This window comes from Pinus tabuliformis, chromosome 7 (assembly GCF_031772625.1).
Source record: "Pinus tabuliformis cultivar Carrire ecotype Pingquan chromosome 7, CPIR1, whole genome shotgun sequence".
Taxonomy (NCBI): Eukaryota; Viridiplantae; Streptophyta; class Pinopsida; order Pinales; family Pinaceae; genus Pinus; species Pinus tabuliformis.
In genome coordinates, this window is record NC_142293.1 from 1,681,572,327 (window position 1) to 1,681,588,101 (window position 15,775).

At 37.7% G+C, this 15,775-nt stretch overlaps 1 protein-coding gene across 4 annotated transcripts in view; it reads right to left on the reverse strand.

Moving 5' to 3' along the window:
- LOC149254926 (putative methyltransferase PMT6) overlaps positions 1 to 15,775 on the reverse strand; it is a 244,546-nt gene that overhangs the window by 98,061 nt on the left and 130,710 nt on the right. For 2 of the 4 annotated variants that reach the window (XM_089460277.1, XM_089460279.1), the window contains exons 3-4: positions 6,935 to 7,364; positions 6,102 to 6,391 (exon numbers count right to left, since the gene is read on the reverse strand). In XM_089460277.1, coding sequence (XP_089316403.1) covers positions 6,102 to 6,391; positions 6,935 to 7,364 — 720 coding nt within the window. The remainder of the gene's footprint in view (positions 1 to 6,101; positions 6,392 to 6,934; positions 7,365 to 15,775) is intronic. The other 2 variants (XM_089460278.1, XM_089460280.1) reach the window with 1 other exon arrangement.

Sequence of the window (15,775 nt, forward strand, 5' to 3'; positions counted from 1 at the left end):
ACTCAAATCAATCCCAACACCAACTACATCTTCGTGGACATCATGTACAGTCTCTTCAGGGAATGAACTGCAAGGAATGGGCCAGATATAAAAGAACCAACTGCAAAGAACCTCTAGGCTAATAACGGACTGCACCAGATCTAGACGCTATCGATTTGATGAACAAGGTGACAATGGCAGCATTTGTGACACACCCTCCATTAGCAAATTCAAAAAAGAAGAGAATAATATTTATAGTTGCACTGTAATAAACTGAGATCTAAACTAGATCAAAACTTGATCATAAGTAGATATGCTCTTCTAAGCTCTCAGAAGTTATAGAGTTTGTTCTATAAGTTGTTGTCGCATCTCATTTTCTCAATTGTTGCTCAACAGTTGTGCTGCTTGGTGGGCAATCTCACTATGTTGTGGGATCTTATGTGCGGCCTTCATTTCTTTGTTCAACACGTTTCTAGCTATATGTGAAACTTCAAATTTGCAAATCCTTTCATCTTGCTTCATTGTAATGAGAATATATTTCTCTTGTTTTGATTGTCTCCTAATATCACTCTTGGTCAAATCTATGTGTTCAGCTTTCGTAGCAGTGGCGGTTCACAATTGACAACAATTCGACATGCGAGCACTCAATCCAAGTGTTTCTTTTGTCTTCTCGCATCCCTCATATTTGCTTCAGATTTCACAACAGGCCTATCAACAAAACTTGTGGTCCCAAAGGTGGGGAGGAGCGGGGGGTTTGGAACTGACTATTTCTTTATTTCTCAAGTCCTGTCGCAAAGAGGATAATATTTGGATCAAATAGGCTAGACTATCACCAATCGCTCAAATATACTCTCACAAGGATTTCTACAACCCCTCACACGAAACGACGATTCAAATGAGGGTATTTCAAGCCTGGAGATCCAACTGTCATGGAATCTCGCCAAAGCCTCTGAAAATTGCACTACAGCCACTCTGTAGGTTGAACCTGGGAGATGTTGGCACCTGGGATTCAAACCTATTGTCTCCTTCCAAAAGCGAGCCCCAGATACCTAAACTAGATCTCATGGATAGGGCCCACATAAACTGATATCACAACAATGTTTGGTCTCACAACAACATTCATAATGGAGAGATTAACCTTCGAACAGGACTGTCAACAGATCTCAAATACCTGTGCCCTCACTCACACTTGGGAAACTCATTTAGTTATGTAGTTATATAATCAAATAAGCAAACAAAAAACACTTTGCAAAAGAAGCTTTGAGATCGGATTTGCAAACCAAGATCTGAACATATTTTCTTGCATGCTTTGAGGATGTAGTTGATGTGCACTGTGTTGAAGAATGTAACTAATGTCGGTCTTCCTAATTGTATTTGAGTCACGATGTAATGTAATTATCAAACAAAAGAGGAAAATTTTATTGTAAAAAGAAATTGACTTATTAAAGCATGAGTTTCATGCTTGGGTCAATGGTTAAATAAGTCAAAGCACCCATTGTGTTCTCTAGTTCTTTTATATTGAGTCAAAGTCAAAAGTATTATATAAAAAACCGTTCTTGGGCCCATTGTGTCAAAGAAAGAAAATTTCTATGTCAAAATTATGTCTTATCCACCTCCACCAAGTTGGTTGTGTCCTCTATCAAGTTGACCTCTCCTACCATTCATGTCAGCCCCAATAGAACAGGCAGAAACAACTATATATAGCAAAGTAAACTCGACCTAGTTGGAGAAGTGACAAGTTCGATTTGCGACATTTAAAGGATGGTAAGTTGCCTAAAGAAGGAAGCCACAATTACAAGAGAGGACCGAAGTTATTGTTAAGGGTTAATGGTACTGCACTGCAGGACTGAAGTTTATGTTGCAGGAAAAAGGGTCGAAGGTAATGCACTATGTTGAAATATGTAATTATATTCGATCTTCATAATGACATATGTAATCATGATTTTATGTATTTAATGAAAAGAAAAAAATAAATTTATTATTGTTATTCTTGAGGCATGGGTTTCATGCTGAACGGAAATTTATTTTTAGGTCAAGCACCCATTGAGAGCTTCTATGGGTTGTCATTAAGTCTACAAGTCAACTGAGTCATTGTCTATATGAAAGACCCTTTTGGGCATGTTACATATTGTAAAGAAAATGTATTTGAGTCAAAAGAATGTCAAAAGACCCTCCAAGACCTCGTCGTGGTGCAAAGATCAAGTCGGCCTACATGAAGGGACAAATCGGCCTAAAGATAGCAATTTGTATCCATTAAAAGCCTATAAATAAGGAGGAACTCGACCTCATTTAGACACACTCAAGCAAGTTTGATCTTCTCAAGATAGAAGCTGGAAAAGGACGAAAAAGAAGAAGAAGAGAAAGATCGAAGTTTTTGCTCCTCTCTCTCTCTCTTGTGTTAGGGTTTCTACAATTGTTGGGCAAGTCGAAGTGTCGTTGGGTAGGTAGAAGTGTTGTTAGACAAGTCAAATTGTTGTTGGGAAAGTCAAAGTGTTGTTGGGTAGGTCGAAGTGATGTTGCGCAAGTCGAAGTTTTGTTGGGTAAGTCGAAGTGTCGCTGGGCAAGTCGAAGTCTTGTTGGGTAGGTCGAAGTACTTCTGGACAAGTCGAAGTGTTGGGAAGAAACTGCTAGGTCGAAGTTTCAAAAGAATTTGTTGGGTAGGTTAAAGTTCCAGAAGAATTTGTTGGGTAGGTTGAAGTTCCAGAAGAATTTGATGGGTAGGTCAAGGTTCTAGAAGAATTTGTTGGGCAGGTCGAAGTTCCAAAAGAATTTGCTGGGTAGGTCGAAGTTCCAGAAGAATTTGTTGGGTAGGTCGTAGTTCCAGAAGAATTTGTTGGGCAGGTCGAAGTTCCAAAAGAATTTGTTGGGCAGGTTGAAGTTGCAGAAGAAACTACCAAGGATCAAAATTGCAGAAGTTGTTGGAAAGCAAGAAAGGGTTGACTTGGTCTTGGAGGGCCTTGGTCAAGGGTCATAGGTCTTGGAATTCATCAATTGAAGTTTTATAAGAAGAGAAGAATTCTTGTGGGTTTTCCTCTCAGTTGGAGAGGTTTTGGCCCTGGCTGATCGCCTATATCTTGTGTCCTTTGTCTTATTATTCTTTATGGTTTGGTAGTTGTTTGATGAAGAGAATACCAATAATAATCAACTGAAAGAAGATTCTAATCAAGTTAAGTAAAAATACATCACAAGCAGTTATCAAAGTAAGAGAAATCATCTTATCTAGCTACCTCTAGATTTCCCAACACACTACAGAGTCGAAGCTACAGTTGCAGGAGAGGGTTGAGGGTGCAGTGTTAAAAGACAAAATTACAATTGCAGAAAGGGTCAAGTTTGTTGTGAAGCAAGCAAAGTTACAAGGCTGAGCAAGCTAACTTAATGGTTGGAGGATGGTCTTAGTCTAGAGGGTCTTGGATATGTCTCAACTTGATTTGATTCTATTGAAGAAAAAGTTTGACTAGGTTTTCCCCTCAAAGTGGGGTTTTTCCCTAGCTGAGCACCTACATCTTGTGTCCCTTTTCTCGTATTTGTGATCTTCAGTCTTTTTTGGCATTTGTCTTAGAGATGGAAAAAAATACTAATAAAATGATATCACAAGAACTTGTCAAGTTAAGAGAAATCATTTAATGAACCCTAATCTAAATGTTGCCCTAGATTTCTCAACACACCGAACTATTCCTCTTTCACTACATGATCTTTCTACATCTCACCTCCCATGGAAAACTATCATGGTGAAGCTATCAGACTTAAGAATGAAGGTGCTATGATGTTATCATATTTTATCAACTTTTCTTAACCTTGCTCTGATACCATGTTAAGAATTGAAACAAGTGAGACAAGACAAGCAAATGGCAGAAAAGACCTCAAGCCATTCTCTTAACACATTCTACCTTTGTTTTGAATCTTTTTTACTCAAGGCACATATTCTATTTCATTTAGTTCCATCTTTGATGCTAAAAAATAATTAGAGAACTAATCGCAATTTCTGCATTTTATTTGATAAGTTTTACTTTGTTCTCAGCTGTGTTGCAGAAGTGTTCCCCCAGCTGATCTAGAGGCGGATTCGCATCCCAGATGGATATGCCACCAATCCTCCAGCAGAACCGTGGTTCCACCAAAATTTTGTGGTTCCTGGCCTTTTAGAATAACGACGGTTCCAAACTATGATTTTGCAGGCCTGAACCGCAATTCCACCATGATTCTAAAAAACCGTTCACATAGTTCCACGGGGCTTTTCTTGTCTCCTTTTTTTATCGAACTCTTATGTGAGTTCCAAAAAAATATAAATTATATATATAATAGACGCTTCCAAGACGCTTCGCCTCCAATGCTTCACTTCCAAAAAATATCCCCGCTTCGTGCAACACTGGTTCTCAGGTCTCTTAGGACACTTCAAGGGTAGCCTTGTCTGCTAATTTATCTCTGAAGATTGTATGCATATTTTACATGGAAAATAACAACATACAACCACGTTACGGACACCCCTTTGTTGCTGGAAAAGCACCAGCCAGGACAGAGAGGCACTTAGCAAGTGTCAAGGCTAAACTGCCTATAATTGTCACTCCGATTTGTTCATCTCTAGGTGCAGATTTACGTGATAAAAGGAATAAAGTTTGTGTTTTTAAAACTCCAACAAAAAGAAAAAATGGAATTATACAAAGCCTCAACTTATGAAGTAAAGTAAGGCTCACTTTGAAAACAGTGCCTAAATATCAAAGTGAAGGCACAGCCACCACATAAACAAATTAACAGGGGTATATATTAAGTGATGTTTATAATGTAATCTAGGGCCAATATACATAGAGTAATCACTAGTGGGACCCTTTCCTTTTGTGTGCCCACTTAATTCCAAAGTTTTCAAGTAAAATCTTTATCAAAACCATATCACACATATATCAGAACAAAATTGCAGCATTTGAGAACTATGTGGCACAATATCACTACAAAATAGCACAACTGAAGAAGTAGCGAAATTTAGGCCAGTATGTCAAAACCAACTCAATCAAAATTTAGAATTACAAACTGAGAGAGTGGCTCTTGCCAAGGAATTGAAAGTTAAAAATATGAAATAGTAAAATATAACAGACAAAAATCTCAACAAAAAAATCCAAGACCTCGTGAAAATATTTGATGAAGTCATATCAAACAAGGACAAAGAGCATAAATCACAATAAATCATGACAAGCATGCATACACACAATGTACGCCAAATATGGAGATGGAGCATAGCTCCCAAAAGTTATTCAATAATTCATTAGATCTTAGGTTAAGAACTCCAAATAAATTGAAGATTCAAAGTACAATAGGCATAACTGAATGTGTGTGAAATGATGACACTATTGACCTTTTATGTATACTAGTTCTCACTCATTACCCATGTAGGCCCATTACTAGGTCAGCTCACTATTTACACATACATTTGATCGCTTATATATCCCCATTAGGGTTATCACATACATGACAACAAATAACAAGGTAGTGTGATTGTGCTTTCTTGTGTAGAAATAGGTGTCTTTACAAAATTTGAGTATTGAAGACTATAATACTATATAGTATAAGTTGAACCACGTGTGAAATCGCTGTGGAATATCCATTGAGAATGTGTTATCATTGATGGTGAGATATTTGTTAGGTCTACATTCAGGAAATTTTAACAAAGAAGGTTAAAAATTCAAAGACAAAATTGACATAACCAAGAACTCAAACTGATTGAACTAACTTACTCAGCCGTATTTTCAAGGAATATATCACCAAGGGTCCAAAATAAAATTATCAGAAAAATTGGAAAAAATATCAGAAATTGTTGGAAAATAACAGGCATAAATTTGGACCTGTAAAACATGGAAAATATCAGAAAATTCAGCCACTTGAAAACCTTTGAAAAAGTAGGATACATTGTGAGAAATTCAAGATAATTGCAGCGCTGAAGAATATGGAAACAAATGACAACAAAGTATCATTAAAACTCACAATAAATCATGGTTATAATTTTACATGCATTCAGATAAGCAATTATTCTAAGGTAGCAATACTATCACGGTACTATGCAACAAGAAATCCCACAGATAGCATGAAAACCAAAAAGACCACTACATTTGCATTTCTCAAAGGAACTGATTGCTTACCATTTTCATGCCAATCGACACGACAACGTGAACAATGGACCATTTCAAATGAATTGCTTGGATAAGGTAGTTGTGTTGTGCCAAGAACTGCAATCATGGCACCAATTCCTCGTTCAAGAGCAAATTGAATCTGATTCTCATGCCCATCCTTTGGAGCAAATGACATTGTCTGTATACCCAGTGGAAGTAGATAAGCTGAAAAACTTGCAACACCACAGCCAACATCAAGAACTTGCACCACTCCTGCGGCTCGTAAATCCCCTGTTCCATTAGTTATCATGTTTCCCAACCTGTTGAAAGCCCAACATAACAAAAGTAGTTATATATTGGTTTTCATTCCAATGAATAGAAAAGTATGGAAGTATAGCAATGATAATTCGAAAAAGGATTCAGCGTGTTATTACATTTAACTTAAATGACTCCTCCCTGTCCTAGATATCCACTTTGTATGAATGTAACAGCCATGGTGATAAAGAGGGCCAATAAGTGGCCGATAAAATTATAGTATCTATACACCAAGTCTTGAGTTATTCCTACAGCTAGCATATAATAGTGGAGATAAACTAAAACATTTATTAAATTCATTCACAAGAAAATATGATACTGTACTCAACAAATGCTAGTACTGTGGATGGAATATAAAATAAGCGAAAACCCAATGAAACAAGCATTATATCATGTCAAGCATCATAATTTAATTTCTGTTCTCATACAATGCTTGAAGACACAGATTGATGGTTGTATATGTACTGCACTCCAGAAGAAAAACTGAGACAGGAAATGAGAAAGGCTGGATCAGACAAAAACATTGAAACAAATATAAAAGATAATACCTTTGGATGTACTCTGAAGCTCCATGCTTGAAATGAGTACCACCACCAGGGAACCACCATAGTTTACCATGCTCATGCACCCAATTTTGCCCACCTTTGACTTCTGCTAGATGTGAGTGGTTCACATTGCTTCGCCACACATAATCTTTACTGATTGGCCATTTTATTGGGATCTTGTATTCCTTGGGAGGAGGTATTAAACAGAAAGGCTGTTCCTCAAGTGGAGGACAATTTCTTTCGAAATTCTCTCTTCGAGAATAATTCAAATTTTTCAAAGTGCTGATATACTTTAAATCATGACAAGGAATATACTCAGTATAATTCAACGGGCAGACATTCATTCCTTCTATAGGTATCTTTTGCACATCAGCTCTAAATTTGAGAGCCACCTTGTTACTTAACCACTGCTTCCCTGCATCCATCAGACAAACTGTTTCAAAATTTTCTTAAAAAGATATCAACAGAACATAAATAAACTCATTATATCTTTATTACTTTACAAACAAAACACTTAGTTTGAAACTCATTGACAGGGTAGCTTTACTGTCATGTCCCCAATTAAAATTTTACAAGGAAATACTCAATTTTGCAATTTTGGCGATTAATAAATAATTTTGGCATAAAACTTAGGAAAAGTGGGTTGTGAAGGCTTAATTTAACTTCTGCAGAAAAAAGAAAGGCTCAACTCAGGAAAAAAGAAAAGAAAAATTAAAGTGGTGTTAAGGTGTGGGGGTCACTCAAGAAAGGGAAATCGAACTCCCTAGGAAAATCGAACCACAAGGAAAAGGGGATGAGAAAAAAGGAGGTCGAATTGGTGGAGCCCACAAGGAAGGGATAAGCAACTATTATAAAAGGAAGGGAAAAGCCTCATTTTTGGCATCTTTTGGCATTTCATTTTCAGAACTAGAGAGTTTGTGTGAGCTGCTTAGCCAAGTCAACCAGTGTTGTTCAGCACAAGGAATTTCCAAGCGGAAACTCCAGCTCTTCTTCAGTGAACTTCAAGTGTCACCCTAGAAGAGAATTTTGTGAGCAGGAATTGGCATTTGGAGGGCCAAATTGCAGAGATTATTCAGCCTGTGCGAGCTCCAGGAGGACGCAGTTGTCGAGTTCGTGGTGTTTTGGAGAGCAAGCATTTGGTGGATTCCCGGGCAGATAATTTGCAAGAAATTTCCTCATTGTGGACGAGTTTTCTTGGGGATTTTCAAGGGCTGAGAGTACTGCTATCAGTAGCGCTGAATTTCTGCCTCCAGGGCCTGCGCAGGCATTTCTGGCACTATACTGATCAGAGAATTGAAGTGAAGTTTGGGCTGGGGTTGGGCTGAGATTCTGCACTCATTTCCAGAGGAATTTTGCAGGGGCATTTTCAGTAGTATTTGAGGGGATTTGGAGCTATTTTGCTGCAGAGAGATTTGGTTGGACGCAGAACCCAATAGCTGGGAATTTCGCTCTGATTTGGGTATTCGGGTCAGCTGGAATCAGCCAAAACAGTTTCTGGGTTTTGTTGGATTGGGTGCAAGGAGCCTTCTACAAGTCATTTCACAGTTTGCCTCTAGCAGCAGCAACAACAAAAAATTTGGGCAGTGCGTTGGGACAGATTGGTCCATTTCAGTTGGAGTTTTGCTTAGATCTTCACCTGGGTATTGCATCCTTGCAGTAGCAAGCCCAGGTTCTATCTTTTCACTCGATTGTACTCAACTCCTGTTGAAAATAATAAAATGGCTCAGATTTATTGTTGTTATTCTAAGGTTCACTGATTTATCTCTGCTTGTGTAAATTTGTGCTTGCATGTTTGGATTTCCTTGTTGTAACTTAGTGCATGTATTGGATATTCATTGTATTTCCTAGTTTGGGACATTACACTGTCACGCCACAAGACAATTAACAAAGCTACGGTAGACAGTTGTAGAATGTGTCATTTGTTAAATAAAAAAGGTGTTGAAATTATTGATAATCATGGCAGGCAGAAGTTCACATATACCTACATCAAAACAAAAAACCTGATTCACAAATGCACAAGCATAGACCTATGTTATGCCAAGCTTCAGGGATGGGGCCAAATATCATACAAGTTTCAAAGAGGGATGGAGATGGCTGCCCATAATTTGGGGGATGACACAGGAAAAAGCACTCCCTAAACATGTACAAACCAATGTTGCACTTATTGCAATACTATTGAAATTATCAGGATAATATCGATAAAAGTACCTCAGCTATAATATCAACAGTATTTATTGCAACAATTTCCCCTTTTTAAATTACCATGATAATTAAGGTAATTATTGCGATCTTTTTGTCAATATTACCTTACAACCACATGATTGCTCATTTAACCCTGAAGCCATAAAGGATTTTGACTAGGTCATAAAGGAATTTGACCAAGAGGAGATGAATACATTCACCTTTGAAGCCAAAAGGACTTCGCTGCCAGAAGGGCTTGGCTAGGTCATAAAGGACTTTGACCAAAAAGGTAAATGGCCCAAGGAAATTACAAGGGCAATTAGAGGATACATTCACCCTCGAAACTAGAAGGGCTTGGCTAGGTCAACAAGAGGTGAATGTCCCAGGGAAATTATAGGATTGGACAAATCTTCTCCTTAGAAGCCAAAAGAACTTGGCTATGTCGACCGTAGGAGATAGATATAATTCACCTTTATAGCCAAAAGGGCTTGGCTAGCTCATAAAGAACTTTGACCAAAAAGGTGAATGGTCCAAAGGAAAATTCTCTCCTGAGAAGCTAGAAGAACTTGGATGCCAAAAGGACTTGGTTAGGTCATGACTAGAGGAGATTGATACATTTTCCTAAGGAGCCATAAAGGACTTTGGCCAACCCCAGATATATGAGGAGTTACAATGCCCACTCTAGGATGTAGTTTTCTATAGACATGCATCAACTTGGCAAGCTTGTAACCTCTTCTTCAAGAAGGAGATGTTGGAAAATCGAAGTATTTGTAGACTAGAGTTGGCTTTCCTTACTTAACAATTACCTATGATATTAGTTGGCCTTTTATTACTATTATTTCTTCCTCATCAAGCCCTTACCAAAACATGAAGATCACAAAGACACAAAAAACACAAGATATAAGCTCCAAGCCAAGGCAAAACCCCTCCAAGGGGAAAACCTTGAAAGAATACTTCTCCTCTTACAGAATCAAATCAAAGAGAGACCTCCAAGACCCAAAGACCAAGGTCAAGATTCCTCCCAAGCACCAAGTCAGCCCTCCAACAAGATCTCTTCCAAACAAGTCAAAGTCTACCAAAGTCAATGAAGGTCAAACTCTTCAAAATCTGGTCCAGTCAAAGTTTCGGCCCTACAACTTCAAGTCTGCAATTCAAACTGCAACTCACACAGAAACCCTAGTTTGCTCGCTCGTGTGGATAGAAAAGATATATTTTTCAAGTCTTCTTCCTTCACTTTAACTTATACTTTCTTCCTTGACTTTTCATTCTAGATTGCTTTCACTTCTTGTTGCATATCGAACATGTGAAGTGTGTCCAAATGAGTCAAAATCTCATGCTATATATACACTTTTCAAGCAGTCAAATAGGCCTCTTCTACGCCGACTTCTCCTTAGCAGGGCTGACTTGGTCTTGGAGGACAAAATTACTTTTTAGACTCAAAAATAATGATTTTATTTTGTTACAACAAGTCCAAATAGGACTACAATACAAGAAAAAAAAATTCTTCTTTGACTCAACAAGCCCAAGAAGCGTGAAGAATATGCTTTGACATAGACTTTGAGCATGAAACCCATGCTTGAATAAATAAAAATTACTTTTCCTTTTTATAAAAATATACAATGTCATGATTACAAAGGTCATTATGAAGACCGAATCTAGTTACATTTTCCAACACTCCCTCTTAACTAGGGAGGTATTCATAATTCCATCATGAGGTACAAGGATTCTCAAATTGAAGTATTCTCATCAGAAGAGTCGGATTGATAAGCCATCTTTAAGCATCAACATCATAACCAGCATTGTCAACATGGAAAGGCCTTGACTAATAAGCTCTATCTCTTCACTAGATCAAAGTGCAGTGTTGGGAGATTTTACGTGAGACACCACACTACCTCTCAAAGTCACACATGCCCCATCCAGATTTTCATTGGGTATGTCCTTCTAGGACTATTCTTATCTTGGATTTCCCAATCCTCAAAGAATATCAATCCTTTTTTACTACTCTTGTCTTGGATGCCCTACCTCATCCTCAAAGAGTATCAGTCAATGAGATTACTTCTATCTTGGATTCCTAATCCTCAAGAAGCACTAGCCTTAGAGACTTATCCAATCCTCCAGACCCCATTCTCCTTCCATGGCCTTCACTTAGACGTATGATTGTTAGTCCTGGCCTAGTGCATGACACATGAATAAGAGAATATAATGCCCAGCATCACTTCCTCTCAATCAGGGAGGAGATATCACCAAGCCAAGCTTGCTTCTTAAGTACTCAAGCTTCTTGTTTGGGAAAGACTTTGTCAGAATATCAGCTACTTGTTCATCTGTAGAGATATATTGTAGCTTCACAACCCCATCTTGTACCAAACTTCTAATGTGGTGGTACTTATTGTTAATATGCTTTGTCCTAGCATGAAACAATGGGTCCTCAATCAACCTTATGCAACTTTGGTTGTCACAATGTATAATTGTAGGGCTCAATGGTCCTTCAAACAAATTTGATAGCAACTTTCTAAGCCAAACAGCTTCTCTACAAACTTCACTTGTAGCAACATAACTTCAACACTACTTAAAGCAAGAGTATATTGCTTCTTGCTCATCCATGAGATCATGGAAGATCCCAAACTGAAGCATCCACCAGTAGTGCTTCTACCATTTGTCTCACCACCACCCCAATCAGAGTTTGTATATCCCAAAGTTGAATCTCATTGTCAATGTATTTAAGGCAATGATGCATGGTCCCATGAAGATATCTCAAGATGTGTTTGGCTATTATCCAATGGTCATGCCTTGGCTCCATCTGAATTGACCGAGGACATTTACTGCAAAACAAATGTCAGGTCTAGTATTCACAAGATACATTAAGGAGCCAATCAATTGTCTATAGCATGTAGGATACACAGGACTAGATTATGAACTCATCAACTTTTTCAAATTAGTAATCATTGGAGTTGTCATTGGCTTACTATCCATCATGCCAAATTTATGTAATATCTTGATCACATATTTTCCTTGACCAAGATAAATTTCACCAGGTTTCTGCAATACCTCTAGTCCCAAACAGTGGTGCAAAAGCTCGAGATCCTTCATATCAAATTCGACTTCCAACTGCCTCTTGCATTCTTGTATTTGATGTTCTACACCTGTAACAAGTCATCCACACATAAAAGTATGATCACAAGTTAATCCTTAACCACTTTGATGTAGAATTTGCAGAACTTTTGAAAAACCCAAGTCTCAACAGGTATACATCCAGTTTGGTATACCATGCTTTAGGTGCTTGTTTCAAGTCGTATAGAGCCTTCTTCAATCTGCAGACATGTCTCCTTATTATGGATTTTGAATCCCTAAGGTTGCTCAATATAAACCTCCTCATCAATGGTCCCATTCAAAAAAGTTCTTTTAACATCCAATTGATGAATATTCCATCCCATAGTGGTAGCCAAAGAGACAAGTGATCTAATAGTTGTATATCTTGTTGTAGGAGAGAAGGTTTCTTCATAATTGATTCCTTCCTATGTTAAAAACCTCTTGCCACAAAGCTAGCTTTATACTTATTAATGCTCCCATCAACTGCATGTTTGATCTTATATATCCATTTGGAAGTGACAATAGATTTGTCACTAGGTCTAGGAACAATTTCCCAAACATCATTCTTCATAATAGACTGGTATTCTTCTTGCATTGCATTCCTCCATTCTTGATGTTCAGTTGCTTTCTCATAGGAGGAGGGTTCAACCTCAATGAGCTTAGTCATATAAGTTGCATAACCAGAATACCTTTTAGGTCTCTTAATTTCTCTAAAAGTTCCCTTAGTTGCTACATGTCCCTCAACCTCTTGTAGAGTTTTCCTCAACCAAGCAAGTCTCTTACAAGTTTCTAGAATGATGACATGTTGCACAGGTTCACTAGGTCCTTCAACATCTTCATGATTAGATGTAGGATCTTGAACATTTTCATCCCTTGTGATTTCCTCAAAAATGGGTACTTCTTCATCAAAATCAACCAAGATATCTTTGGATCTTTTGTAAGCTACATTCTCATCAAATATGACATCTCTGCTTACTTCAATACGACGATCCTCTTTAATGTAGATTCTGTATGCTTTTGATGAAGCACTATAACCAACAAAGATGCCTTTTGTACTTGTAGGATCCAATTTCTTCCTCTTGTCCTTTGGAATGTGTATGTAAACTGGACATCCAAATATTCGAAGATGATCCACACTAGGCTTATTTCCTGTAAATGCTTCTTTTGGAGTCATATTATTGAGAATTTTATGAGGACTTTGATTTTGCAAGTAGACAGTTGTTACAGATGCTTCTCCCCATAAGAATTTAGGGAGATCTTGGTCATGAAGCATGGCTCTAACACATTCTTCTATTGAGCGGTTCTTTCTTTCAACCATACCATTTTGTTGAGGATTATAAGGGACAATTAGCTCCCTCTTTATTCTTGCTTCCTTGCAAAATGCTACAATTTCTTTGGAGGTATATTCTCCACCATTATTAGACCTTAGGATCTTTATCTTCCTTTTTGTTAGGTTTTCCACTTCATTCTTGAATTCTTGAAATTCCTCCAATACCCCATCTTTAGTCTTGAGGAGGTATATCCATGTTTATCTAGAGTAATCATCAATGAATGTTACATAGTATAAGTGACCTCCAAGAGACTTTACTGACATAGGTCCACATACATCCGAGTGTATAATGTCTAAGATCTCCTTCGATCTTGTATCACTGCTTGCAAAAGGTTTCTTCACATTCTTGCCTAGAGCACATCCTTTACAGATTCCTTCATGCTCTTCTTTTAATTCATGGATGCCAATGACCATTTGATTCAAAGATGGCAAAATCTTGTAGTGAAGATGCCCATACCTTCCATGCCACAATTCAGAAGAGCTAACATCTAAGTGTACTAAGGCTTGAGGAAAAGGTATTACAAGCCTATACAAGGTCCCCTCATGAATCCCAACTGTCTTAGCATGTTCAATACAAGAGCCCTTTCCCCACACCAAAACTTTTCCATCTACAAAAGAAACCCTATCACCTTTATCTTCTAGACAAGAAATAGAAAGCAATTTTTTCTTCAAACTTGGAACATAGAGTATATTATTGAGATGAATACTTCCACATGTTTCTAGCTCCAACGAAGTAGATCCAATTCCTTTCACGGGGTAGCTCTTCTTTTCTCCAAGTTCCACTGAAATAGAAAGCAATTTTTTCTTCAAACTTGGAACATAGAGTATATTATTGAGATGAATACTTCCACATGTTTCTAGCTCCAACGAAGTAGATCCAATTCCTTTCACGGGGTAGCTCTTCCTGTCTCCAAGTTGACTGCATTCACCTGTCATATGTCTAAAAGCTCCACTATTAATAACCCATACATTACCATCTTTAAAAGTCCTTGGAAGAGTGAAGAAGAGAATTCCATCCATCACTTCTTTTGATAGCTTGGAGATGTAGTTCAAGATGTATCCTTTGATAGTTACCAAGAGACTCCCAAGAGTCTTGACACCTTTCTTCATAAAGCTTGTTATTAAGAAGAAAAACTAGATGATTGCTTTACATTGCTCTTCAACAAAAGTGTCAACAAAGACGTGATCTTCCAACTTCCTTCACCTTTGCCCTGAAACCAAGTTGGAAAATCAAAGTATTTGTAGATTAGAGTTGACTTTCCTTAATTGATAATTACTTGTGATATTAGTTGGCCTTTTATTACTATTATTTCTTCTTCATCAAGCAATCACCAAAACATGAAGATCGCAAAGGCACAAAGAACACATGTCACAAGATATAGGCTCCAAGCCAAGGCAAACCCCTCCAAGGGGAAAACCCAAAAAGAATACTTCCCTTCTTATAGAATCAAATCAAAGTGAGACCTCCAAGGCCCAAAGACCAAAGTCAAGATTCCTCCCAAGCACCAAGTCAACCCTCCAACAAGATCTCTTCCAAACAAGTCAAAGTCTACCAAAGTCAACGAAGGTCAGACTCTTCAAAATCTGCTCAAGTCAATGTTTCGGCCCTACAACTTCAGGCCTACCATTCAGCCTTACAACTTGCACAAAAACCCTAGTCTACTCACACGTGTGGACAAAAAAGATAGATTTTTCGAGTCTTCTTGCTTTGCTTTGACTTCTACTCTCTTCCTTGACATTTTTCTTTAGATTGCCTTCTCTTGTTGTTGCAGATCAAACTTGTGAAGTGTGTCCAAATGAGTCAAAATCTCATGTTATATATACAATTTTCAAGACGCTGAATAGGCCTCTTCTAGGCTAACTTCTCCTTGGCAAGGTCGACTTGGTCTTGGAGGACAAAATGACTTACTAGACTCAAAAATAATGATTTTCTTTTTTTACAACAAGTCCAAATAGGACTACAATACATGACAAAAAAAATATTTGTCTCAACATGCCCTAGAAGCATGAAGAACATGATTTGACCTAGACTTTGAGCATGAAACCCATGCTTGAATAAATAAAAAAATATTTTTCTCTTTTCATATAAAATATACATTGTCATGATTACAAAAGTCATTATGAAGACCGAATCTAGTTACATTCTCAACCAGGAGAAATTTCAACTAAAGGAGAATCTATTGAAGCCAAGGAGAATAGCTCCCTCATTAAGAGGGACTGTTGATTTTTGTGTAGCATCGAGAGGT